Source organism: Podarcis gaigeae (genome assembly GCF_964106915.1).
Source record: "Podarcis gaigeae genome assembly, chromosome: 8".
Lineage (NCBI taxonomy): Eukaryota > Metazoa > Chordata > Lepidosauria > Squamata > Lacertidae > Podarcis > Podarcis gaigeae.
The window spans coordinates 19,765,572-19,793,074 of record NC_139684.1 but is presented as its reverse complement, the minus strand read 5'-3'; the positions used below and the strand labels follow the sequence as shown (position 1 = coordinate 19,793,074).

Genomic DNA, 27,503 nt, shown 5'->3' with positions numbered 1-27,503 from the left:
AAAAAAAAAAGTCTATATGCCAGCTTGGCGCAGGTTGAAGGCAGCTGAGTGCGACCGCCTTGCGCATGCGCCCCTCGCCCCAGGGCTGCGTTCGGCGTTTGTAGGCGCGACCGGCCAGGTGAGTTTGCAAAGAAAGTGGCGGCAAGCGGGGGTGGCGGGTGGGGTGACGACGCCTGTTGCCATGGAGACAGGAAACCGAGGTCGGGGTGTTGGGGGGGGGGTGCAGAAACGCCACACGGAAGAAGCGCGTTCCTGCGTGAGAAGAGGAGGCGGGTCGCTCGCCCTCCGCCTGGCCTCCCCTGCGGGGTCGTTGTGAGGAGAAGCTGGGAAGGCCCATGGAGGCCACCTGGAGCTCCTCGAAGGAAACGGGTACACGGGTGAATGAGCAAGCAGGAGTAAAACAAATAACTAGGCATGCGCGGGGTTGTGTAGGTAGAAAAGGTGCTTTATTAAAAATAACAAGTGGAAGCTCGAGCGTGGCACAATTGTAAATAATCTCCAAAGGTGGCTTGTTACGGTCAGGGCCGGATTTAGGTTTGATGAGGGCCTAAGCCCTTTACTGTATATGTTCAGTTGTCCTTTGTCAGCAACAAATTGCCACTTTTTTGTGTTGAATATATGCTATATGGTAATTTATAGACCTAATAGGTATTTGCACATAACAAAATATGTATTTTTTTGGAAATGTACATCCAGTTGTTGTTCCCCTTTAAATTTTTTGGGGGCCCCCAAGAGAGTGGGGCCCTAAGCTATAGCTCGTTTAGCTTATATGTAAATCGGGCACTGGTTACAGTTTATGGTGCTTAACAAAAGCCTTCCAGTGGTTTTGGAGTGCTGTACCCATGCATGCCTTTGAAGTTGATAAGGGCACCTACCTGCTTTCCATGCGGAAGGTTCCAAGTTCAGCTTTTATTCTGTGAACTGCCCCGAGATCTTTGGGCGAAGGGCGGTATGCAAATTTAATAAACGTATAAAAATAAATGAAATCCCCAGCACCTCCAGGTAGAATCTCCTGGCTGAAACCCTATGTGGGGCTAATGAGGGCCTGAAACATATGGAAGGATATGATTTTGAACGGAGGGTTGATATCTCAGTTAGTAGAGCATAACTCTTAAACCGAGGGTCATAGGTTCAAATCCCATGTTGGGAGAAAGATGGGGCTGGACTAGATGACCCTTTTGACCCTTTCCAACGCTACGATTCTATGGTTCTGTAATCTGGAGGGAGCCAGGTTGGTAAAGCCCTGGCATAGAGCATTGGTCTTTAGCAGGTGGGCCAGGACCCTATGCCGGGTAATGGCTTGGTCTGAGGTGAGTTACAGCAGCAGCACTGCCACTGTATAAATTTCTTTGTTATCCTTCAGGACATCTTGAATTAATCTTCTGCATAAGATTCTGAAGCTGTGACACCATTGGGGAACACTTATGGGATCTCTGAAACGGCTCCCATTGCAGCTGGACTTTGGAGGTTTAACCCGAGCTGTTTAAAGATGCCTGAAATAAAAGTCACTCCCTTGGGTGAGTAACAAAAATGTTGGCGCTTGTTTTTTCCAAGAGGAAAGAGAAAAGAAAAATGGACGGGTGCGTTCTTGGAGTTTAGGGTCCTCAGTCTGCCCACTGAGCTCCATTTTTAGGAATGGTAGGTGTACTGACAGTGATTCTAGGTGGTATAGATCAGGCATGGGGAATGTGGGTCCCTCCACTTTTCATCACATAAGTGTAAATTTTCTAAAGAGTTCCGTTTCTGAACTACAGATTGCTGAGTGGCAATCAACAAATACGAAAAGGATCTAGGGGTCATAGTAGACCACAAGCTTAACATGTGATGCAGCAGCAAAAAAGCTAGTGCTACTCTAGGCTGCCTCAGCAGAAGTGTTGTGTCCTGATCAGGTATAGGCAAACTTGGCCCTCCAGATGTTTTGGGACTACAACTCCTATCATCCCTAGCTAAGAGGACCAGTAGTCAGGGATGGTGGGAATTGTAGTCCCAAAACATCGGGACGGCTGAGTTTGCCTATGCTGGGTCCTGATCAAAGGAAGTAATAGTACCAATCTATACTCTATGGTGACTTGGTCAGCCTACACCTGAAGTACTGTGTCCAGTTCTGGGCACCACAATTTAAGAAGGATATTCTCAAGCTGTAATGTGTGCAGATGAGGGCATTGGGTATGTTTAGCCTGGTAAGGAAGAGACTGGAGAGATATAACCATCTTCAAATATCTCAAGGGCTGTCACACGGAGGCTGTAGCAAGCTTGTTTTTCCTGCTCTGGAGGCCAGGACCCAAAACAATGGCTTCAAGTTACAAGAAAGGAGATTCAGACTTATTTGAAAGTTCTTGGTGGATCTGAGCCCCAGAAGTCCTGCATAGGTGGACATGGCCACCAAAGATGTGCTATGTGACCTTGCAGAAATGCAGCACCTTTGTTAAGACTGAAGGCCATTCAACTCACATATTTTTCTGTTTTGCCTTTTCAGGAGCTGGCCAAGATGTGGGCCGGAGCTGCATCCTCGTGTCCATTGCAGGGAAAAACGTCATGTTGGATTGTGGGATGCACATGGGCTATAATGATGATGTAAGTGTGATGGGCAGGCCTTGGCCTAGGTGGCCGTTTCAGATTTGACTTGGCATTGCTCCAAAGTGTACATGGAGGGTTTAGCTTAGAGTGTGGGAAAGTTGTAGAGCAGGAGTGGTTAGATGTTTCCCTCCAGGCCTCACCCCTCACTGGTCCTGCTTCACACTCTACTTGAGTGTTTTTCCATGGGTAGAATCTGCCCTTGAACTCTTGCTTGCCTGGATGGTAGATAAAGGGGGTCATGTCAGTGTGTGCAGAAAGTAGCCTACGGAAGCAAGGAAAAACATATGCATTCATAATTTTATTTGCATGCCACCTATCCAGCATTCAAACCATGCTCCAGGCCCCTTCCAACATGGGAAAAAAATACATAACTACAATAGAACAGAACCAAAGTACAGTGGTACCTCAGGTTACATACGCTTCAGGTTACAGATTCCGCTAAACCAGAAATAGTGCTTCAGGTTAAGAACTTCTCCTCAGGATGAGAACAGAAATCGTGCTCTGGCGGCATGACGGCAGCAGGAGGCCCCATTAGCTAAAGTGGTGCTTCAGGTTAAGAACAGTTCCAGGTTAAGTACGGACCTCCGGAACGAATTAAGTACTTAACCCGAGGTACCACTGTAATTCTAAATAATAAATAAGATATTTTTAAAAAATACACAACCAAAGTCAACAATTTCCACAAAAATCTAAAATAAGGATACAACCCCCCCAAAAAACCCACCAACAACACCCAGCAGCAACAGTCCCCCCACAAAACTCCCTAAACTGGAGTCAACCAGGGCCCCACTGTCCCATGCCAGGTGGAAAAAAGCCTGCAGGACAGGGAGCAGGTATTCCGGGTAAAGGTAAAGGTACCCCTGCCCGTACGGGCCAGTTTTGACAGACTCTGGGGTTGTGCGCCCATCTCACTTAAGAGGCCAGGGGCCAGCGCTGTCCGGAGACACTTCCGGGTCACGTGGCCAGCGTGACATCGCTGCTCTGGCGAGCCAGAGCCGCACACGGAAACGCCGTTTACCTTCCCGCTGGTAAGCGGTCCCTATTTATCTACTTGCACCCGGGGGTGCTTTCGAACTGCTAGGTTGGCAGGCGCTGGGACTGAGCAGCGGGAGCGCACCCCGCCGCAGGGATTCGAACCGCCGACCTTTCGATCGGCAAGTCCTAGGCGCTGAGGCTTTAACCCACAGCACCACCTGCGTCCTGGTATTCCAGGACTCACAGCTAAATAATATAGTTTGTCACTGTGCCCCCTTTTGCCTCTGGCACCCTCCCACCCCTGGCATGTAGCCCTTGCAAGGTTGCCCAGAAGGGAATGGGGTCCTTGGAATGAAAAGGGCTCTTAGCCCTGCTGTAGAGAGAGGTGTGAGCAGCACTCCGTAGTCAAAGCAGGATAGCTCCCTGGAGATTACTGTTGTGTTTTGGTCTGTACACTCCACTTGGTGACTTCAGGGAGACCACACACCCCCTTAACTTGGAAGGGGTGGCGCATGCAAGCAAAGAATTCTCCCTTGCAGCCCCAGACCTTATTGGGCAAAAACAAACAGTGGGAACTGGAACTTTGCTGAATGTTACATGGAAGAACACTTGATTTGCCTGCAGAAGGTTGCAGATTTGAATCCTTGTCCCCTGGTTTGTTTGTGTTTGTATTTGTTTGTTTTTAGGATCGGGTAATAGGCAATATAAAATGTTTTAGGTGCTGTACAGAGGTGATTCATTTATTTCACAAAACTTAAATGATTCTTACCAGAGCAAAATGCTTCTAAGTGGTTTAAAGCAGACACACAACTGAAGCACAAGGCAGTCCATGCCTGTAAGCTCACAACCTGATATCGACAATAGAAAATAAGAGGAAAGAGGAAGGAAGTCAAATAGTGAATTAAATCATCCCCTAGCAGCCCAAGGCCACAACTGGAAAAAAAATCAACAAGAAACCATCTCAGCTGAAAGCAGTTTGGAATAAAATGGCTTCTAAAGTGTGTTTTTGAAAGCCAGAACTGAGTAGGGCCAACTCCATATCTCTAGGAAAGAGTTAACACACTTTGGGAGCCGCCGCTGAAAAAGCCCTGCCTCTTCTGTTCACAAATATAGAATCAGAGAATTGGAAGGGACCCTGAGGGTCATGTAGTCCAACCTCCTTCTGTTTGCTTTTATACTGTACGTTTCTTTGTTTTTATATTGCAAATTGTCCTGTGGTCTTCAGATGAAGGGTGGTATAGAAATTAAATAAATAATAATAGTGATAAATCCTGCAGTGGAGGAATATAATTGATCTTAGAGTTTATTGACTGCGGGTGGCACTGTGGGTTAAACCACAGAGCCTGGGACTTGACGCCCAGAAGGTCGGCGGTTCAAATCCCTGTGATGGGGTGAATTCCCGTTGCTCGGTCCCTGCTCCTGCCAACCTAGCAGTTCGAAAGCACGGCAAAGTGCAAGTAGATAAATAGGTACCGCTCCGGCGGGAAGGTAAACGGCATTTCCGTGCGCTGCTCTGGTTCGCCAGAAGCGGCTTAGTCATGCTGGCCACATGACCCGGAAGCTGTACGCCGGCTCCCTCGGCCAATAAAGCGAGATGAGCGCTGCAACCCCAGAGTCGGCCACGACTGGACCTAATGGTCAGGGCTCCCTTTACCTTTTTAAGAATGAACGAATGATCTTGGAACCTTCAAGGAGGGCCTCCCAAATTGATCTTGAAGTCTGGGTGGGTTCTGAAGAAGCAGAAATCTTTGGGTGTTCTGTGCACACATGGGCACTTCCTGGGCATGCCAGCTAGTGTAAGCCCCACCATTACGGAACACCAAAACTCCTGTGTTTTGCAGAGGCGATTTCCTGACTTCTCCTACATCACTCAGAATGGAAGGCTGACTGACTTCTTGGACTGTGTCATCATCAGGTGGGTACCACCTTTGTCTTGTCTAGTGACATGTACACTGTTAACTTGCTTTGTGCTGCAACATGCAAAGCTGTTTCAGGGCATCATGATTCACCTGTTACCTGATGAGTTATTAGTATCTATCCTATCAAGCTGCACAATTTGAAGTTGCAGTGACAGGAATCCTGAGCAAGGGTTTTGAACCAACTCTCCATGGTTTGTAAAGGTTGTTAACTTGAGCAAGCTAAAATTAAAAGCAGATATATATGAATGAATTCAAAATAAGCATTTACGATCTTAAGGAGTTGCTGGGAGTGGAATAGGTCCTGATTAGTTTTAGGCATTTTTGGGGGGAGGGGGTTTCACGTCAACGGGTAAATTAGGCACCTAATAATGTAGTAAGTTAAATGTAACTTTTAAGACACATACAAGTAGTTGTACAGTGGTACCTCGGGTTACAGACACTTCAGGTTACAGACGCTTCAAGTTACAGACTCCGCTAACCCAGAAATAGTACCTCGGGTTAAAAACTTTGCTTCAGGATGAGAACTGAAATCGCACTGGTGGTGTGGTAGCAGAGGGAGGCCCCACTAGCTAAAGTGGTGCTTCAGGTTAAGAACAGTTTCAGGTTAAGAATGGACCTCCAGAACGAATTAAGTTCTTAACCCGAGGTACCACTATATATGAAGTTCAGGTTAAAAAAAAAAGTTTTGCAACTACTTCAAATAGCTGTTGAGGACCATTCTAGCTTATCGGGGATCAAAAGCCACCTTGAATTTTGCCCTGTCTCTTTGCAGCCACTTCCATTTGGACCACTGTGGGGCCCTTCCGTACTTCAGCGAGATGGTTGGCTACGATGGGCCCATTTACATGACCCACCCAACAAAGGCCATCTGCCCCATCCTCCTTGAGGACTTCCGGAAAATCACTGTGGACAAGAAAGGGGAGACCAACTTCTTCACCTCCCAGATGATCAAAGATTGCATGAAGAAAGTGGTGGCTGTCCATCTTCATCAGACAGTTCAGGTAGGGGGAGCCAGCCTTGGGAGATGGGGACTCATGTCTGGTTATTATAATTGTATTATTAATCCTTATTATTCTCATTAATTACCCGCCCTTCACTCTAAGGTCTCAGTAGTGGGCACAACAATTAAACCACAATATTAAAAGTTGTTTAAAACAACTTACAGTCACTGAAGTAAGGTTGGTCCTAAAAATAGGTCATCAGGGTAAAGGGGCACCATCACCATTTGCAATGAAGGTGCCAGGCACACTCCTCTGCAGGGGAGGGAGTTCTACAACCTGGGGGCCACCACAGAGAGTGTCCTTTCCTGGGCCCCCAGCTTCAGTTACTTCAGGTATTTTGTTAGAAAGTTGTGCAGTTAAAAGGTATCTGGAAAGCTAGTCAGGCTTTTCTTTTAAAAATGTGTTCCAAAGTAGAGAGATTGCTTGCTGTTGCATTATAGAATTAACACTGTTAAATAATTATTGTTTGTACTTCATCTCATGAACATGAGAAGGGAAGTTTTTAATGACTGATGCTTTAATGTGTTTTTAATCTTTTGTTGGAAGCCACCCAGTGGCTGGGGAAACCCAGCCAGATGGGTGGGGTAGAAATAATAATAATGATGATGATGATGATGATGATAAGAAGTTTGTTTGAAGTCTTGTTTATTTTGTTATATTTTACTCCAAGAAGACCCCTTTATCCTAAATAGAACCCAATAAGGCAGGCACCTATGTACAAAATAATTTTGTGATCCCATTGAGATCCCGAGATGAAATTTTGCAGGTAGATCTTACATATTTTTTGAATAATTTTAATCACTTTTTAAAATTTAAAATTTTGTAACAAAATTAAAATTTAAAGTAAGTCCATCTTGTGACCTATCATATTAAAGCCCATGAAGTTCCGAAGGGATTAGTGTTTTTAGTTTTGACGTATTTCGATGCTGGGCTGGGCTGGGCTGACCTTCTAAGGTTTGTGTGTGGTCCAACAAGGCCAAAATTGTTAATTATTTTGAAATTTCAAACCCTCATAACTCAAAAACAGGATGACATTAAAAGCTAAAATTTTAGATTTAAACTTAGTTTTGCTCATTCAACAAGTGTACAAAATATTAAGAAAATTGGATGGCATGAGGTAAAAAAGTTGGATTGCTTGATATGTAGAATGACTCCATCGTAAAAATGATACTAAATGAAAATGAGCTGCTGAAAAATTAAACAGCTGTGTGGGCCTGTCAGCATGAAAAGGTCTTTGAGAGAAGCCTGAAAATCTAGTGAGAGTGCCTGCTGCATCTCTGTTGGAAGAGCATTCTGCAGTATGGGACCAGTAACACTAAACATCTGAGTTCTGGTTGAGGCAAGGGGGCCGACTATAACCATGCTCTTCTGAGTGATCAAGCTAAGATGTAAGAACTCAGGTGGTTCCTTAAAGTATCCTGGGCCCATATTGCTCAGGGCTTTGCATATCATTACAAGATCTTTGTCGCCTGTGGGCAGCCAGTGCTGATGTCTTAACAGAAGTGTCCCCTGCTGTGAACCACCTTCCTCCACTGCATTCTGCACCCACTGTAGCTTGTCATTTTACACAGGAAGGAATGTATTGTTCCCCCTGGCTCAGCATTGCCCGCACTGGCTGGCAGAGACTCTCCAAGGATTTCAGGCAGGATTGTCTCCTAGTCCTATCAGGAAATTCTGTCGATTGAACCCAGGATCTTTTGCAGGCAAAGCAGATGTTTTACTGTTATGCCACAACGCTTGCCCTTTTTTTATGCAGGTGGATGACGAGTTGGAGATCAAGGCGTATTACGCAGGGCATGTCCTTGGGGCAGCCATGTTCCAGATTAAAGTCGGCTGCGAGTCCGTCGTTTACACTGTAAGTGCCTGGCTGAATCTACACATACTTTCTTTTCAGCTGAATGTGCTCAGTTACTTGTGATGCACTGAAAATGTTTCCCCTCCCTTTCTCAAATTAGGGTGACTACAACATGACTCCAGACAGGCATTTAGGGTAAGTGTGGGAGAACACCAAGGCACTAAAATTCGCTCTTTCTCAAATGACATTTTATGACACTCATTCATTTTTATTTGTCCAAGTGGCAGGGGGAAGGCTTGGGAAACTTGATCAGAAACTAAAAATTTTGGAAAACCGTAGTCCAGTTTGTTTGTGTTTTGACCTCCAGCGTTCAAAATTTGACTTCTTTAAATTTCTTGGCAGTTTTAAGATGTTTTTTTTAAAATCAACCGTAAAATATTGAAGGGTCTTAGAGTTTTGAAGCTCTTCCCACGTAACCTTTCTATGTTCCATACGGTATTTGTGGCCCTCCCCATTTTATCCTTCAACAACCCTGTGAGGTAGGCTGAGAGGCAGTGACTGGCTCTAGGTCATGCCCAGAGAACTTGATGACTGAGTGGGGATTTGAACCCTGGTCTCCCAGGTCCTAGTCCAACACTCAACCACTACACCACACTGGCATGTAAGTGGTATAAATGACTAATAACAATCAGGATCAGCAGAGCAGGATTTACAGGGGGTGGGGAGGCATTTTATTTGAGCTCTTCACCTGGTGTGTTCCTCTGTTGTGGTGAACCTGTGCTTTGTCCTTAGAGCTGCCTGGATCGACAAATGCCGCCCTGACCTGCTCATTTCCGAGTCCACTTACGCCACAACCATTCGAGACTCCAAGCGCTGCAGGGAGAGGGACTTCCTGAAGAAGGTCCATGAAGCCATCGAAAGAGGCGGGAAGGTAAGACTACCAGCCTGCCTATCGGCTTCTAGGCTCCTCTGAGACACCCTGGCTGAAGTTTTCCAGTTAGCAGATCGGTCATAGCAGGCAAACGTCCCCTGAAAGAGACATTTCCCAATTGTTGCCATCTGTATCCTGTTTGTAATTTGTTAGCTGCTTTGTTTAGCCAGAGTGACCCAAAGCGACTTAAGAACAACCAAGTCTAAAAACACGGCTGCAAGGCAGGATTTAAAGGCCTCACCCTGTTAAAGGAGCCATCCTTCAAATTCAGGGCCAAAAGACCATGTCCTTGCCAGGTGCCTAAAATAGAGGAGGTTGGTGTCAGGTGTATCTCCCTGGGCAAGCAGGGGATAGTTTGCAGCTGCCATTTCCCAACTGAACCCTTTGTTTTCTCTCCCAAAGGTCCTTATCCCCGTATTCGCTCTCGGACGGGCTCAGGAGCTCTGCATTTTATTGGAGACTTTCTGGTAAGGAGACAAGCCTCTTTCGCTCTCATTTAAAAAATGACTTGCTGCCTCGATGCCTGAGGGGCTCCTTGCTTGTTGAAGAATGAAATCTCTCCCACCCACCCAATATCTCATTGTCATCTTTATGCTCCCTTCTGTCCTTTCCTGGGGCTGTGAGCAAGTTGCGATCCTGGCAGCAGTGCAAATTACACGTCCCGGTGAGCCAGGAGCGGGGAACCCTTTTCAACCCGAGGTCCACGTTCCCTTCTGGGCAGCTTTCCAGGGGCCACATGCAAGTGGTGGGCGGGGACAGAGGCAAAACGTGGGCAGAGCAACAAGTGCAAATGTTACCTTTGTACTGTAGGCTTGTTTCTACACACATTCAAGCCCAGCTCACACCATCCAGGCAAGCAGGGGGCATGATCAGAATTCAAGGGCACATTCCAGCCGGGTGTTAAGGAGAACTAGTGGGGGGGTGTCCTGCGGTGAGGCGGCATGGCCTGTGGAGCGTTCCAAGGGCCAGATAAGAGAGGCCTGGAGGGCCACAAACAGCCCCCAGCCTTGATGTCCTCCCCTCCGCACTGTAAGCCATAGTGATGGATTCTCATTCCTTGGAGGTTTTTAAGCAGAGCTTAGACAGCCATCTGCCAGGGATTCCTTTAATTGTGACACCTGCATTGTAGGGGGTTGGCCTGGGTGACCTTTGGGAATCTCTTCTAACTCTGCAATTCTATGAATGATTTATGTGAACACAGCAATAGCTCCGTGCTAGTGAGCAAAAGCAACAAACTAGGGTGCTCGGCATTCCATCCAAAGCAGGGATTGGAGTTTGTATCACACAAAGCAATTCGCCCTCTGAAACAAGTTGCGATCTCTGGTTTGGAAATAACACTAAGCCACGCTTCATAGCTATTTGCTCCTGCTCATCAGCAGGAGAGGAGCACAGCAGCAGTGGCCTGTGCATTCCTGGTAAACCATCAAACCGTAGCTTATCATAATGTGCAACCCAGTGTGGTCACAAGTGCTGTTTTCAGCTTCCTGAGAATGTCAAGTTTTCAGTTGTTGTTTTTTTAAAGCAAACCAACCTCGAATCACTATCCCTTGTCATGATGAAACTATGCTTCAAAATGAATGAGAGTTACAGGTCAAGACTTCAGAAGCCAGAGAGCTGTTTATAGAGGGTGGCTAAATGGATCTTTTTTTTTCACCGCCACCACTGTCATTTCCTCCCAAGGGAACGAATGAACTTGAAGGCTCCCATCTACTTCTCGACGGGGCTGACGGAGAAGGCCAACCACTATTACAAGCTCTTCATCACGTGGACCAACCAGAAGATCCGGAAGACGTTTGTCCAGAGGAACATGTTTGAGTTCAAGCACATCAAGGCCTTTGACCGGGCCTTCGCTGACAACCCAGGGCCAATGGTACGTGTGGAGGGAGGGGCGTGTGTGTGTGTGTGACGGGGGCGGGCTCAATTTAATCATTTAAGTATTTATACCCCGGCCTTCTAGTACAAATACATTGTTCAGGGCTGCTTATGACAAGGGCAGTCAACCTTTTTAATGTAGAGAACTGCATTCTCTTGGAGTAATCTTTCAGAGGCTGCAGGCAGTGGTAGGCAGAATCAGAGGAAAATAGTGGGTTGGCCACTCCTTCTCTCTCACTCTCACACACAGATACATACCCTGTTCGTTCGTTCGTTCGTTCGTTCGTTCGTTCGTTCGTTTTCTCTCTCTCTCTCTCTCTCTCTCTGACATGCCTTTTTCTGTTTCCACCCCCTCCTTTTTCTCCTGAGGTCCACAGCTTGCTCACCTGTGCCTTCCACCACCACGGTACAATTTCATGAACGATGACGTGGGCCTCCCCCCCCTCTCGCCCCTGCTTTTTCTTCCTGCCCCAGTGGTCTGCTAGGAAAGGGTCAGATAGCTACTTAAAGGGTCAGCAGTGCATGGCTGGAAGATGCACTTGTAGGGAGGGAACCAGGCAGGTGACGGTGGGTCAGGGCCAAGTCACTCAGGTTACATTTTGACCCTTCCTGAAAATGCCATCTTGGATTAGATAAGAACCCGCTTTCCCTTTTCTCTTCCTAAGGTTGTGTTTGCCACACCAGGAATGCTTCATGCTGGGCAGTCCCTCCAGATCTTCAAAAAATGGGCCGGCAATGAGAAGAACATGGTACGAAAACACTCTTGACAGATAAAGGTCTGCTCCTTCTCCTCATGGCCGTGGTTTAAGTCTGGATTCCCAGGCTTTTGGGCGCCACAACCCCCTTGGTTCCATAAACTCATGTCCAGTGCTCACTGTCCTATAAAAAGCATTATTCAGAATAGTGGTGTGCACAACCTACTAGGAAATATTAATTGCACATTGATTCAAAGCCCAATTAACACTGTTTTGTTTAATTAATTCAACAACATTGATGAATTTGACCCAGTGATATCAGCTTTTCAAAGTCCGATAGTCATTGACACCCCAGCATCATAAGAACTCTGCAATATCCTTTAGTTTCTTTGAGTGATGGCAGCCAGAGCTGGACATCCTCTATGTTCACTGAAGAAAGTGATGCAGTCAGTCTTGGTTCCCTAATGCATCCTTTTGCCAACCTGGTGCCCTCCAGCCCCAGCCAACACATTCCATTCTAGAATTGCAGCCCAGAACATCTGAAGGGCACCAGGTTGGCCAGGGCTGCCTGGACACTTGTGCCTGTGCAGTACCTGTGTGCTTGTGAAGATGCTTTTCTAAGCGTACACTTCCAACCAACACCTGAAGAGGCATGTCTAATAATCTCATACATCAAGTGTCTCCTATATGCAGACACCTGCAGGTCCATACCAGCATAGTTTTGTGTGTGCCATTTTTCACACACTCCTCAATGTTTAAAAGAAGCAATCAAAACTTTCCTGCTTTTCAGGCAATTCTGCTCCTGCTCAGAGAGCAGAATTGAACATAGTGGACGTGACTCATGTAGGTCTACTTAGTGGATATGACTCGCTTAAGTCTACTAATTCGATCTGGTTTCAGTAGGGCTTAGTTTGACACACCCCAAAGCAATTCTTCTGGTTTGGGGTTTTTTATTATTTTTTAAGTACCAGAAATTTGTGATTTATCTGGAATGACAGCTTGCTAAGAGAGAATTTGTGGGTGGAAATTTCAGCAATTCTAAGAACAGACCAGGTGTGTCGTTCTCAAATATATTTGCGTATGAATTTTGTTGGTAGCCCTTTAGGAAGGACAGAAGGCCTGGTGTGTTCCTTTTTATAATTACCGTATTTTTCGCTCTATAAGACGCACCAGACCACAAGACGCACCTAGTTTTTGGAGGAGGAAAACAAGAAAAAAAAATATTCTGAATCTCAGAAGCCAGAACAGCAAGAGGAGATCGCTGCACAGAGAAAGCAGCAATCCCTCTTGCTGTTCTGGTTTCTGAGATAGCTGCACAGCCTGCATTCGCTCCATAAGACGCACACACATTTCCCCTTACTTTTTAGGAGGGAAAAAGTGAGTCTTATAGAGCAAAAAATACGGTAACTCCTGGAGAGCTGCTGCTGGTCAGTGTAGGTAATATTGAGCTAGATGAACCTTAGATTGGACTTGGTATAAGGCAGCTTCCTACTTTCCTAGTTGTAATAATAATCATAGTAAGTTATTGGAGAATCTGCCTCTCAAGAAGCATACAGATACTGTTTATTATTTTATTTTTTACATTTATATACCACTTTGATCTTCATGGCTGAGAAGGGATTTGAACCCTGGTCTCCCAGGTCATAGCTCAACACTCTAATCATTACATCACACTGGTTGTGCTTAGGTACTCCCCCCCCACCATAACCCCACACCCATTTTGTCGCTCCTGTAACAAGCACAATTTCCTTCTGGATTCTGTCTCCCAGGTAATCATGCCAGGATATTGTGTGCAAGGAACTGTTGGCCATAAAATCTTGGGCGGTCAGCGGAAGCTGGAAATGGAAGGAAGGCAGATTGTGAGTGGAAATGTTTCACAGGAGGGACCTTCCGCTGTGGCAGATTGGAGCTGCCCCTCCACTTTAATTGATTGAAAGGAAAGGGAGGGAGGGAGGATCTGAAGGGATGTGCAGTAAGAATACATTCTGAGGCAGCTGCCGTCATTCCCTGTACGTGTCTTTCTGGCCTCCAGCTGGAAGTGAAGATGCAAGTGGAGTACATGTCCTTCAGCGCCCATGCGGATGCCAAGGGCATCATGCAGCTCATCCGCCAAGCGGAGCCGCGGAACGTCCTCCTGGTTCATGGGGAGGCGAAGAAGATGGAGTTCCTGAAGCAAAAGATTGAGCAGGAGTTCCGTACGTAGCCTTCCCACTGTCTTGTGACTCTTCCCACGAAGGGACCCGGGGCCTTTCCCCATGCTTGTTGCTTCACCTCCCGAGGTTCTCATGTGTTCTCTGAACAGCTCCAGAAAATCATTTCCCTTCTCTGTCGAAAGAAAGAAAGACCCATTCAGGGAATTGCTCTTTGTTGTGGATTCTTTAGGGGGGAAGTGGTGTGCTTTAGTTGCATGGGGTGGGCGTGACCTTGGGCTACCTCTCTAGGAAAAAGTGACCTTGCAGCAGTTGACCGGCTAAGTTTTCTTGCAGATGTCACCTGCCACATGCCTGCCAACGGGGAGACGGTGACGGTTCACACCAACCCCAACATCCCTGTGGACGTTTCGCTTGGGCTGCTGAAGAGGGAGCTCACCATAGGTAAAGTCCTGGGTGCACAACTGATCTCTATCATTTTTAAAGAAATATTATTTATTAAACATATTTACAAATCTGTACAGCAGGGTTCAGCCCAAGGACCACATGTCCTTCTGGGTCAGGGGTGGGGTAAGAGACACAAGTGGGCCTAGCAGCAGATTTGAACCCTCCCTTTGCGTAGTAGGCTAGCTAGGGTTGCCATGTGTCCTCTTTTTCCAGGACACGTCCTCTTTTTCAGGGGTAAAATTTCTGTCCAGGTGGATTTTTTAAATTTGCCAAAATGTCTCTGGCTGTACTTTCTAGATGAGGCATAGCGTCCTCTTTTAGATACACCCTCAAATGCCCTTCTTTATCCCCCATCCTGGCAAAAACAAGAGATTGCAAAGGTGGGTTTGTGAGGGGTGTGGCCTGGGAGGAGCCCAAAGGTCAGTTAAGAGAGGCCTAGAGGCAGTGCTGGATTTACGTATAAGCTAAACAAGCTATAGCTTAGGGCCCCACTCTCTCCCCCCCCCATCACTATTAATATACTACTTCTTAACTGTATCCGGTTCAACAATTACTTTGATAAAATACATATTTTGTTATGTGCAAATGGCTTTAGATACCTGTTAGGTCCATAAATTAACATATAGCATATATTCAACACAGAAAAGTGACAATTTGTTGTTCACAAAGGACAGCTGGATGTCAGTAGCTTAGGGCCTCATCAAACCTAAATCCAGCCCTGCCTGGAGGGCTGCATTTGATCCCTTGCCCCAGAGGTTTCTCATCCCTGCTGTATGGATACTGGTTTGGGAAGATACCTACAAGCCCTGCTGCGTGTAGGCCTGATATGTTTTCATGTGGCTGCTGGAAGATGGTTGGGGCCACCACCAAAATGGCAAAGCCATGCAGGTGATCAAGAGAGCCATTTATCAAGCCTGCATATGTTGGGCTTTCCATGTTGTGATCAGATATTTCTATTCCATATACGGTGTTGAGTCAATGTGTGTCTGGCTTGGGGTGGGGACCTGTGGCCCTATCACGTGTGGCTGAACTACTAAGTGCCCTGCTGGATCAGGCCAATGGCCCATCTAGTCCAGCATCCTCTTCTCACAGGGGCCAACCAGATGCCCAATGGGAAGCTTGCAAGCTGGACATGTGCGCAACACCACTCTCCCCTCCTGCAATTCTCAGCCACTAATATTTGGAGGCATATTGCCTCTGCCAATGGACCAGTGTGGCTGGTTCCAGCAGTGGCCTTGTCCTCTGTGAATTTCCCTAATCCTCTTTCAGAACCATCCAAGTTGGTGGTCATCGCTGCCTCCTGCCGAAGAGACTTCCATAGTTTAACTATGCCCTGTGTGAACAAGTCCATTAGTCTGCCCTGAATCTTCCCATGTTCCATTTTGTTGGATGTCTGAGTTCTAGTGCTATGAGGGAGGGAGAAGAACTTCCCTCTTCTGGCCATCTGCTTGCTGGAACTGGGAGTTGTAGTTCAGCAACATCTGTAGTGCCAAAGTTTCCCCACCCCTCAGCAGATGGGCCCTATCCTGCTAGTAATCCTAGTGTAATTCAGTTTTACTTGGGTAAGTCCCATGCTGTCATCAGATGTGAAGCTAGTGGTCAGAGTGCAAGTATGAAAAATAATCTTGCACTGCATACAACTCCTTTCTACAATGCCACACAGGTCCTCTTCTCGAGTTCTGACACCAACCTGTCCCTCTTTTTTCTGTTCCCTGTGGAAGTGCCCAAATTGCTTAGGCTGCCTCCATGTATGTTGAAGGAGACCATTCCCCTCTGCCCCAGCCTTCCCAGCCAAACCTTTCTCTCTCCTCTTTTGGGTGGTGCTGTATTTGAGACACCCAGAGGCCTACAGGCAGTTGGTGTTCTTTCAGAACTCATCTCTGCAGTCCATGAGGACTAGAACCTTACTCTTGAACTACACTAACTTAATTTTTTTTAATTGAAATGGCTTCGGTTGTGTAGTGGGATTAGAAATAGCAAGCGTCTGGCCCTCCTTGGTGGTAGAGACAGAGGCACTTGGAGCCATGCTACTAGCAGTGCCCAGCTAGCCCCATGGCAGCATCTTCTTTTGCTACCAGCTGTAAATTAAGCTGGTATCGCTGGCTGATTGCAGTAACACCCTGTGACATCTTCTGGGACTAGCAGTTCTTCTGACATTAGAACCCAGGAAGGAAAATGTGACGCTAAAATTGGACCACTGCAGTAAGAGTACAGTAATTTAGCACCTCAGAGTAACACACGCAGAGGCTTTTGATTGTGGTGTGTGTTTCCTGTTTGCAGAGGGGTGCTTCAGAATGGGTGGCTGTGGTCCCTTTCCTGTCCCTGTAAATCAGTGTTTCCCAACCTTTTTTGGGCAAAGGCACACTTGTTTCATGAAAAAAATCTCGAGGCACACCACCATTAGAAAATGTTTAAAAAATTAACTCTGTGCCTATATTGACTATATGCCGCTTGGGGCGGCAGCCTGTTGCCCGAAGCACAGGGAGCCCTACGGAGGGCTCCCCGTGCTTCCGGCGAGTGTCTGCAACCCTGCGCGCCCGGCAGGAGCTCCTGCCAGGCGCGCAAGGCTTGGGGCGGCAGCTTGTTGCCCGAAGCACAGGGAGCCCTACGGAGGGCTCCCCGTGCTTCGGGCGAGTGTCTGCAACCCTGCGCGCCCGGCAGGAGCTCCTGCCAGGCGGCAAGGCTTGGGGCGGCAGCCTGTTGCCCGAAGCACAGGGAGCCCTACGGAGGGCTCCCCGTGCTTCGGGCGAGTGTCTGCAAGCCTTGCGCGCCCGGCAGGAGCTCCTGCCAGGCGCGCAAGGCTTGGGGCGGCAGCCTGTTGCCCGAAGCACAGGGAGCCCTACGGAGGGCTGCCCGTGCTTCGGGCGAGTGTCTGCAGCCCTGCGCGCCCGGCAGGAGCTCCTGCCAGGCGCGCAAGGCTTGGGGCGGCAGCCTGTTGCCCGAAGCACAGGGAGCCCTACGGAGGGCTGCCCGTGCTTCGGGCGAGTGTCTGCAGGTCTTGCGCGCCCGGCAGGAGCTCCTGCCAGGCGCGCAAGGCTTGGGGCGGCAGCCTGTTGCCCGAAGCACAGGGAGCCAAACGGAGGGCTCCCCGTGCTTCGGGCGAGTGTCTGCAACCCTGCGCGCCCGGCAGGAGCTCCTGCCAGGCGGCAAGGCTTGGGGCGGCAGCCTGTTGCCCGAAGCACAGGGAGCCCTACGGAGGGCTGCCCGTGCTTCGGGCGAGTGTCTGCAACCCTGCGCGCCCGGCAGGAGCTCCTGCCAGGCGGCAAGGCTTGGGGCGGCAGCCTGTTGCCCGAAGCACAGGGAGCCCTACGGAGGGCTCCCCGTGCTTCGGGCGAGTGTCTGCAACCCTGCGCGCCGGCAGGAGCTCCTGCCAGGCGGCAAGGCTTGGGGCGGCAGCCTGTTGCCCGAAGCACAGGGAGCCCTACGGAGGGCTTCCCGTGCTTCGGGCGAGTGTCTGCAAGCCTTGCGCGCCCGGCAGGAGCTCCTGCCAGGCGCGCAAGGCTTGGGGCGGCAGCCTGTTGCCCGAAGCACAGGGAGCCCTACGGAGGGCTCCCCGTGCTTCCGGCGAGTGTCTGCAACCCTGCGCGCCCAGCAGGAGCTCCTGCCAGGCGCGCAAGGCTTGGGGCGGCAGCTTGTTGCCCGAAGCACAGGGAGCCCTACGGAGGGCTCCCCGTGCTTCGGGCGAGTGTCTGCAACCCTGCGCGCCCGGCAGGAGCTCCTGCCAGGCGGCAAGGCTTGGGGCGGCAGCCTGTTGCCCGAAGCACAGGGAGCCCTACGGAGGGCTCCCCGTGCTTCGGGCGAGTGTCTGCAAGCCTTGCGCGCCCGGCAGGAGCTCCTGCCAGGCGCGCAATGCTTGGGGCGGCAGCCTGTTGCCCGAAGCACAGGGAGCCCTACGGAGGGCTGCCCGTGCTTCGGGCGAGTGTCTGCAACCCTGCGCGCCCGGCAGGAGCTCCTGCCAGGCGCGCAAGGCTTGGGGCGGCAGCCTGTTGCCCGAAGCACAGGGAGCCCTACGGAGGGCTGCCCGTGCTTCGGGCGAGTGTCTGCAGGTCTTGCGCGCCCGGCAGGAGCTCCTGCCAGGCGCGCAAGGCTTGGGACGGCAGCCTGTTGCCCGAAGCACAGGGAGCCAAACGGAGGGCTCCCCGTGCTTCGGGCGAGTGTCTGCAACCCTGCGCGCCCGGCAGGAGCTCCTGCCAGGCGGCAAGGCTTGGGGCGGCAGCCTGTTGCCCGAAGCACAGGGAGCCCTACGGAGGGCTCCCCGTGCTTCGGGCGAGTGTCTGCAACCCTGCGCGCCCGGCAGGAGCTCCTGCCAGGCGGCAAGGCTTGGGGCGGCAGCCTGTTGCCCGAAGCACAGGGAGCCCTACGGAGGGCTGCCCGTGCTTCGGGCGAGTGTCTGCAACCCTGCGCGCCCGGCAGGAGCTCCTGCCAGGCGCGCAAGGCTTGGGGCGGCAGCTTGTTGCCCGAAGCACAGGGAGCCCTACGGAGGGCTCCCTGTGCTTCGGGCGAGTGTCTGCAACCCTGCGCGCCCGGCAGGAGCTCCTGCCAGGCGCGCAAGGCTTGGGGCGGCAGCCTGTTGCCCGAAGCACAGGGAGCCCTACGGAGGGCTCCCCGTGCTTCGGGAGAGTGTCTGCAACCCTGCGCACCCGGCAGGAGCTCCTGCCAGGCGGCAAGGCTTCGGGCGGCAGCCTGTTGCCCGAAGCACAGGGAGCCCTACGGAGGGCTGCCCGTGCTTCGGGCGAGTGTCTGCAAGTCTTGCGCGCCCGGCAGGAGCTCCTGCCAGGCGCGCAAGGCTTGGGGCGGCAGCCTGTTGCCCGAAGCACAGGGAGCCCTACGGAGGGCTCCCCGTGCTTCGGGCGAGTGTCTGCAACCCTGCGCGCCGGCAGGAGCTCCTGCCAGGCGGCAAGGCTTGGGGCGGCAGCCTGTTGCCCGAAGCACAGGGAGCCCTACGGAGGGCTCCCCGTGCTTCGGGCGAGTGTCTGCAAGTCTTGCGCGCCCGGCAGGAGCTCCTGCCAGGCGCGCAAGGCTTGGGGCGGCAGCCTGTTGCCCGAAGCACAGGGAGCCCTACGGAGGGCTCCCTGTGCTTCGGGCGAGTGTCTGCAACCCTGCGCGCCGGCAGGAGCTCCTGCCAGGCGGCAAGGCTTGGGGCGGCAGCCTGTTGCCCGAAGCACAGGGAGCCCTACGGAGGGCTCCCCGTGCTTCGGGCGAGTGTCTGCAAGCCTTGCGCGCCCGGCAGGAGCTCCTGCCAGGCGCGCAAGGCTTGGGGCGGCAGCCTGTTGCCCGAAGCACAGGGAGCCCTACGGAGGGCTCCCTGTGCTTCGGGCGAGTGTCTGCAACCCTGCGCGCCGGCAGGAGCTCCCGCTGGGCGCGCGAGGCTTGGGGCGGCAGCCTGTTACCCGAAGCACGCGGAGCCCTCCGGAGGGTGCCCCGTGCTTCGGGCGAGTGTCTGCAAGCCTTGAGCACCCGGCAGGAGCTCCCGTCGGGCGCGCGAGGCTTGGGGCGGCAGCCTGTTGCTCTAAGCACATGGAGCCCGCCTCCCTCCCACGGCACACCAGGCAAAGTCTCGCGGCACACTAGTGTGCCGCGGAACACCGGTTGGGAAACACTGCTGTAAATAAATGAATGACTGTAGGGCCTGGTGATGTACACGACAAGGAATATCTGGAGGTGGTGGGGAAATATTGAATGGTTGCTGACTGCCTTTTTTTCTTTTCTCTTTGTTTCCAATATCCAGGCCCCTTGCCAGACTCTAAGAGGCCAAAGCTCATGCATGGGACCCTGATCATCAAGGACAATGTAAGTGGAGGCAGGTTGGGTGGGTGGGTGGGACTCCTGGCCAATAGAATGGCTCATGTGGTGGGGTTGGCAGAAAGGTCCCCCACCTACCCTGAACTCTGCCTAGTAGTCTCCCTCCATTCTTGGAACCCCTCAATGGTTTACGTGGAGGAAAGGCCCTTTTCACATATAGGTTACCACCACATTGCACTCTTAAGGAGGCTTAGTTGACATAAGGTTTAAGATGCATTAAAATCAGTAGTGCTTACTTCCACAATTATATGTTTAGGATGGGAGCATTAATGTGAAATGATGTTTCAGAAGCCTAAAATGTGCCTGCCCTCTTCAATATTTTTATGCTGGTGCTGCCACTGAGATCATGAGGTTTCCCTGTTGTGTAGAATTCTTCACCGCTGCCACCCCAAATGTAGTACATTGTTAAATCTGTGCCTTGTGCCTCTCTCTAAAAAGTAAGATGAGCCTGCTAGATCAGACTGACGGCCCAGGTAGTTCAGCGTGCTCTTCCCTGGCTGCCCAGATGCCTCAGGGGGAAGCCCAAAAGCAGAACCTGTGCATTACATCTCTCCCTTCCTCCTTCTCTGGGCAGAGCTTCCGCCTGGTCTCTCCCGAACAAGCACTCAAAGAGCTGGGCCTGGCAGAGCACCAGCTGAGGTTCACCTGCCGCATCCACTTCCAGGACCCCCGCAAAGAGCATGAGACAGGACTTCGTTTATACAACCACCTGAAGACGTAGGTACACCAGACTGTGTGCAAAATGGCTTGAAGGAATGCTTTGGCTCAAGGCCTGCCTTGTGCTTCCTGAAACCTGCCCTTGGAAAGGTGGGAGGTGGTGCCACAAGATAGGGAGGAGCCCTAGTCTGAATAAAAAAAGGTTGACTGAGCAGTCACAGAGTTGGTGGTATCTCATTCAGGACCTCTTGCTTAGTGTGCCTAGTGGAGGATAGCCTGGCTAACAGCCTCCTGAGGCAGCCTGTTCCCTTGCTGAGCAGCTCTGTTCATTGGGCAGTTTTTCTTTCACCGTTGAGCCAAAATCTTGCTTCCTTGCCATTTTCATTATTTGTTCTAGTCCTGTCCTTGCATTAGGAACAGAGAATTCGGATCTCACAGCTAGGAATGTTGGAATTCTTATCGAGGGACTATGTAATCTGAACATGCATTATTCATTATGCATTTGGGTTTTGTTAGTTAAGAGGAGAGCAAGCACCTACTGAGAGTACTGAATATTACCAGCCCCCAGCAAGAAAAGGAAAGAAAAATGGCGCCTTATTTGTCTGTGTTCGCTGCTGAGCACAGTTTCGTATACATCTTCCCAGCCTTGCAGATTAGGAGCTTGCTTTCTTTGGCAGAAAGGTGAAAACTCACATTCCCAAAATTCTGCACTCAGTACTGTAATCTGTGCAATGTATCAAGATTGTAGATTAGTGCAGACATGCTGCTTTGATCTTAGTTTCTAACACGCTTATTAAAAAAAAAAATCAATTAGTTAAGTTTCTAACTCTCCTTGTTTGTACAGAAGAGGTTACCAAATAATTCTAGGCTATTTGAAAGGTTAAGTAATATTTTGCCCCCAAAATTGTTAGACCAATCACAAAATGCATTTTAGGATCTGTTTTCCTAGCTGCCAGCTGCCCCAGGAGAAGAAAGGAAGGTGCTTGTAGTGATATACAACATGCTATTGTTGTCATCCCCCCCCCACTCTAGTTTCCTGAAGGACTATTCTGTTCAACACCTCTCTGACACCTCCATAATGGTCGAGTCCATCCTGATCCAGGTTACAGTGCAATCGGAAGATCCTGCAACTAAACTTCTGCTGGTGTCGTGGACATATCAGGTGAGGTTTCTTTTTTACACACGTTATCACACTCCTGGCTTTCAGAGTCCCTTGCCCCTTTCCACCTTAGCAAGGGGCTAGAGCAGACCCAGAGACCCTCCAGATGTTGCTGAACCCCAACAGCCCCAGTAGGTGGGGCTAATGGCCAAAGGGATGAAGGGAGTTTGAGTAAACAGCATCTTGAGAGCACCCCTTTGACAATCCCTGCAGGCTGCAGCCTTTGTAAACAGAAGCTTTCCAGCCCCAGAGGTGTTAAAATGGTTCTGCAACACAGCTGGAGGAATGCAGCAAGTTATAGTGGGGCAGTATTTTTAATTTAAGGCAAGCGGGCTTCTGGGGCTGGGCAACGGCAGGTTTCTAACATTGCGATGTATCACCAGCCAAACACTGCAATCTGGTGATGCACCGCAGTGTTGGAACGGAGGAAGGAGCAAGCTGCATTAGCCCCAGCCCTGTGAGGTGCAGGGTGAAACCGCTGCTGCTCTTGCCGAGCAGGCTGAGGCAGTTTCACCCCAGCACCTCGCGGGGCCAGGTACAAGGCAGCTTGCTTCTCCCTCCGTTAAACTGCTCCGCCGAGGTGTGGACAGCTGTACGCCCCTCAGCAGAGTAGGCCTGGGCGATACATCACTGAGGACTGGTATGAGGGAAAACAGCAATGATAGTTTCACTAGTGATATACCACCAAGTGAAACTACCATCCCACTCTGCCCTCATAGGTGCAGAGAGAGAAACAAGCTTCATCGGCGATGTGTGATTCAGCATGTTCCTCCCTCCGCTTCTTTAAACTGCTTGGCTGAGCAGTGTGCCACTGTCCTCGCCTTGGCCAAGTAATTTCAAACAAGCCTGCCTTGTACACCAGCAGGAGCGGGATCACGGCTGAGGGAGGTGCCGGCTCCATTCTTCTCCATTCGGGGGGTGCATGGCTGTGCACCCCTCAACGGAGAAGTTTAAAAGAGCCTGCATCCCGCCGCATCGGGGCTCCTTGCTTCCACCCCACAAGGAAGGCTGTGTGCTTGGCTGCCGCCACCTGGTTCATGGGAGATAGGAGCCAGCGAGGTAGCTCACCCATCCCCCACGCCAGCAGAGGGAGCCTCAAGGTCCCTGCCAACATTTGGGCTTGCTCAGCTGGGGGACAGGAGCCTTTTCACCCCCCAGCTAAGCAGCAGGCTCAGACCAGCTGCATTGGCCCTGGCCTGCAAAGGTGAAAGCTAAAGCAGTTTCACTCCGGCAGGGGGCGATGGCGATACAGCTTGTTTCAACATTGTAGTTTATCGCCAACCATGGCAATACATCACGGTGTTGAAAACCTGTCGCCCAGCCCCTACAGCAGAGCAGCAGGTCTCCTTAAACCACCTGCCTCTCAAGGCAATTTGAGCTGGGGATACATTGTGGCTCCCCAGCCGTTGCCAGCACAGGGCACCTCACTCCCATCTGCCTGCAAGCAGACAGTAGTGAGCTGCATTGTGCTGGGAGCCGTGATGTATCGCCAGCTCAAAAAGTCTGAAAGTGGTATCATGGTGTGAATGCTTCTACTAATATTTTTTCCCCCCAAAATTGGATTTTGGTTGCAGGATGAAGAAATGGGTAGCTACGTGACCTCCCTGCTGAAGAAGGCGCTGCCTCAAATCACGGCATGAGTCTCCAGGAGCTAAAACCCTGGAACATGTAAAGAACAATGTAAATAAGTTTGTGTGTATTTTTAACAAATTAAAACGCAAGGAGTTTTAGTATTTAATATTAGTGGCCTTTATTGTCACAGGTGGCATCTGCAGTAACAACTCCAAGTAGTAGGCTTTTTTTTAAAACATCCAAAAATAGGTAGTAGTCCCTTCACAGTGAATGCAAACTGTGTGTTTTTTTTCTAAAGGAGACCAGTTTACCAGGATTGTTAGCTCCACACCCAACCCAAGTCATCTCACCTGGGCGATACCTGGTTTTCAACATCGTGATACATCAGCATCTAAAGACCACAATATTCTGATATACCACAATGTCTGGAATGTATCTCAGCTATTTCTTCCTCCCCACCTTAGGGGAGGAAGAAGCAGCCGAGATACATGTCCTAGCAGGGGCTTCCTTAAACTGATCAGCTGGGGGGGGGGGAACCTGGATGTCTCTCCAATGCGCAAGCAGGAGAAGCATCGGTGCTCACTCATCTGGGGGGCTTCTCCTCCAAGCTGAGTAGTTCAAGGAAGCCGCAATGCAAAGACTCCTGCAGACTGCTGCTTTCCTCCCAGGGCAGTCATTGCTCCAGGAGGAAAGATGCATCCTGCCCACAGGTGAAGGCAATTTGAGTTGCCAATACATAATGGCTCCCCAGCTAACAGCACAAGGGGGTGAGGAGCGCTGAGCTGGCAGCAGCCGGGGAGGCCTGATGTAGTGGCAGTTCAAAAAGTCTGACACGGGTATCAAGATGTGAATGCCATACTGGTTTCAGATAATGCATCATCCAGCCTACTCACCTTCGGATTCATTTCTGTGAGCTCTTGCCTTGTGATGGGGAAGGGAGTGCCGTTTGATGGTAGAGCGCCTGCTTCACGGGCAGAGAAGGCGGCATCTTCTGTCGCAGGCATCTCCCACTTTAAGGAAAAAGAATCAGGGGCACCATAGCAGTCTGCCCAGTGCCCATCAGAGCCTGGCATCTTGTTCTCACAGTGGCCAACTAGCTGCCTTTCCTGAGAAGCCCACAAGAAGGATTCAAGACTATGGAGGAAGGTGTTCGCAGGCAGGTGGGGGCTGGCTGAGAGAAAACTGAGCTGTGTGTGTCAGTTCCTCATTTCAACCTAATGGATCAGCCTTCACCAGTTTTATGTCTGATCTATATTAAAAAAACAGAAGTGGGTACATATGCCCATGTTCAAAAGCAAACACACCCAACTCCCAAGTCCTGTCCATCCAAAGGATAAAAGCGTAAAAGCGTAAAAAAGTGTGTCTTTTTTCATTTTGCAAAGCCCATGGTAGAGGAGCAAGACGGGTAACTACACCTCTCCTGCTCCACTGGGCAGGGCTTGCTAGGACAGCTGGAGGTGCAGTTGAGCAACAGCCAGGGCGGGGGTGGCACAGGATCCCTGTTCCAAGGCAAGACCCTTACTCAGCTGCAGCCTGGCCTTTGCAATTTTAGTCAACATTGCTGACCCACTTGGAAGCGTATCATCACAGCCGAAAGTACTAGAAACGTGCCTTTTTGAAAATATAAAATCATGGGGCATGTATTCTGCATCTGGTATCGCATTATGTGCTCCTGCAGAAACATGGCATTACTAATAATCTCTCTCAGGGGTCTTGGGTGGGTGGCAGAAAGAGAAAATCTAGGTGGCCACTGGGGAAATGTGGTCCACCCTGCTGCAGCCCCTTTCAAAAATCTTAAGGATACATAACACTAACCCCTCCTGCACAAAGCCCTCTCCAGTTTCAGTTAAAGTTCCTTGGGTTTCTCACCGATATCATCTGAACCTGCTGCCTCCTTTCCCCCCGCCTTGGTCCGGCAATGCGTAGGTTGGCGGGTGCACAAGCGTCGCCTCGACGACCACAGATGGTGTAGACTTTGGTGGCCCTGGTCCTGAAGGGAAGTCTCCAGCGGCACCGCCTGCTGGCGGAGGTGAAGTAGTACAAGATGGGGTTCAGGCAGCAGTTGAAGCTGACCGAGGCCAGAGTGATGCGGCGCATCCTGTATATGGCAAGGGCAAAGCGGCAGTCCTGGATCAGCCGAGCTCGCATGAGGAAGTGCAGCAGGTGGGTGAGGTGGTATGGGAGGAAGCAGGTGGCGCAGATGAAGAGGATGAGGTAGATGGTGCCCAAGGCCTTCCTCTTGCGGGCGCTGCGGGGGATGCGAGAGATGCGCCGGGCGATCAGAGGGTAGCTGATCAGGATGACCCCGAAAGGGACCACAAAGCCAAATATCAGTGCGCAGACGTTGTAGGGCATCATGCGCCCGGTCCACTCCTCCAGCCCAAAACTCTCGAAGCAGACGGTCGCGTTGCTCCGGTTGAAGTTGAGGGGCCCCCCGAGGACCAGTGGGGCGGCGATGCTCACTGCCGTCACCCAGAGGACCGCAGCCACCAGCCCGTAGTGGGCGCCCTTGATCCGGATGTACACAAAAGGGTGCAAAACGGCCACGTAGCGGTCAAGGCAGATGCAGGTGAAGAAGGCGATGCTGAGGTAGATGTTGAGGAAGTACATGCTCCCTGTCAGCCGACAGGCAATGTCCCCAAAGATCCAGTTGTTCCGGTTGAGGTGGTAATGGATCTTGAAAGGCAGGATGCAGACAAACAGGGTGTCCACCACGGCTAAGTTGACCAGGTAGACGTAAGAGCGAGGCATGCTGATGGCCTGGCAGGTCAGGAGGTGCAGGGCGGCCCCATTCCCCAGGAGGCCCAGGACAAAGACTGTACTGTAGACAATCGTGAAGAAGGAATACTGAAAGTCTGCTTGGAAGATGCAGTCTACGAAACTGGCGTTGGCAACGGACTCATCAACGATAGTTGTGTTATCCATCTTTCTCTCTTTTAAGCTGTGGAAGTGTCTCCTCTTTTCCTAGAGATCAGCGGTCACTTTGCCTTCACATTTCCCAAGGTGGTACGTGGTTCAAAGTCAGAGCCTTGGGTCTTTAGCAGGCAGCTGGAGTTAAGGAGATCTTTGTGGTGGGCTAAAGATGTGCAAGCTTTTTGCCTGTGAGCAGAGCTGACCCAGCGAAGAGCAAAACTGTCAAAGCAGAAAGAGAAGAACGTTAAGACGTTATCAAGAGGGCCGCAACTTTGCATCAAACTAAGCATCAAGCTAAGCTGCTTGGGCTCTGTGCTGCAATCTCAGTTTTACAGAATAAGCTTGATCAGGTCAAAAGCCCACCTAGTCCAGCACCCTGCTCTCACAGAGGCCAACCAGATGCCTCTGGGAAGCCTGCAAACAGGAACTGAGCACGACTCTCCACTCCTGTAGTTTGCAGCAACTGTCACTCCTCCATTAGTGGAGGTACAATGCAGCCATTGTGACTGGTAGCCTTTGATTACCTTCTCCACCACAAACTTATCATTACACAGCTGAATGCAGTTGTAAGCTGAAGACTGTTAGATGAACCCCTCGGTCTGATCAATCTGGGGCCATGCTCATCATTTCTTCTAGTTCTGGTGTTCAGTGGGTGAGTGACACTCTTAAACATGGACAAAACAGCCTCACCCATAAGGGGAGCTATCAGCAGGCATACAGGGGCCTCAAGATTAGATCACCAAGGAAGGGGACAAGATCCTAAGGGGTCAAAGTGGTGTAGCGCCTGCCCTGTATGCAGAAAGTTCCAGGCTCAAACCCCAACAGCATCTCCAAGTTGGGCTGGGGGAAATTCCCTGCATGAAACCCTCAAGAGCTGCTGCCACCCAGTGTAGACAATACTGAGCCAGCTGGACCCATGGTCTTACTGCATAAGGCAGTTTCCTATCTTCCTAACTCCCCAAACCGTTGAATTGGGACTGAAGATGCTCAAAAGCTACAGAATGTTGACTGGGTGGGGTGGTGTTTTTTTTTGTTTTT

The 27,503-nt window shown here is 50.5% G+C and overlaps 3 protein-coding genes and 1 long non-coding RNA gene across 10 annotated transcripts in view; 2 read left to right on the top strand and 2 right to left on the bottom strand.

Annotated features, from left to right (window-relative positions):
* INTS11 (integrator complex subunit 11) lies at positions 1–23,718 on the top strand. Of its 4 annotated transcripts, none has more exons than XM_083752650.1 (18): positions 2–118; positions 1,364–1,517; positions 2,477–2,574; positions 5,394–5,467; positions 6,244–6,472; positions 8,229–8,327; positions 8,428–8,462; positions 9,060–9,198; positions 9,601–9,665; positions 10,879–11,068; positions 11,736–11,819; positions 13,535–13,624; positions 13,798–13,960; positions 14,252–14,359; positions 20,091–20,152; positions 20,739–20,881; positions 21,854–21,983; positions 23,555–23,718. In XM_083752650.1, exons 2-18 carry the CDS (start codon positions 1,490–1,492, stop codon positions 23,618–23,620), a joined length of 1,803 nt encoding a protein of 600 aa, XP_083608776.1. In that variant the 5' UTR covers positions 2–118; positions 1,364–1,489; the 3' UTR covers positions 23,621–23,718. The 4 variants fall into 4 exon arrangements, with proteins under 4 accessions (XP_083608779.1, XP_083608776.1, XP_083608778.1 ...); XM_083752652.1 differs by lacking the exon at positions 2–118 and adding an exon at positions 123–561; XM_083752651.1 differs by lacking the exon at positions 2–118 and adding an exon at positions 241–377.
* PUSL1 (pseudouridine synthase like 1) overlaps positions 9,278–27,503 on the bottom strand; it is a 69,246-nt gene continuing 51,020 nt past the window's right edge. For 3 of the 4 annotated variants that reach the window (XR_014567437.1, XR_014567438.1, XR_014567439.1), the window contains one exon: positions 23,706–26,684. The gene's annotated coding sequence lies outside the window, so the exon portion shown is untranslated. Of the gene's footprint in view, positions 9,297–23,705; positions 26,685–27,503 lie in introns of those variants that run through there. The other variant, XM_083752833.1, reaches the window with a different exon arrangement.
* Positions 13,953–26,477, bottom strand: LOC310850806 (lysophosphatidic acid receptor 6-like; the record flags this gene model as incomplete). Its single annotated transcript, XM_083752773.1, has 2 exons — positions 13,953–14,090; positions 25,422–26,477. The coding sequence occupies 2 exons, from the start codon at positions 26,475–26,477 to the stop codon at positions 14,049–14,051; spliced, it is 1,098 nt and encodes a 365-aa protein (XP_083608899.1). The 3' UTR covers positions 13,953–14,048.
* On the top strand, positions 20,888–21,383 carry LOC310850917. Its single transcript, XR_014567472.1, has 2 exons — positions 20,888–21,078; positions 21,109–21,383. It is a non-coding gene; the product is annotated as an uncharacterized lncRNA (long non-coding RNA).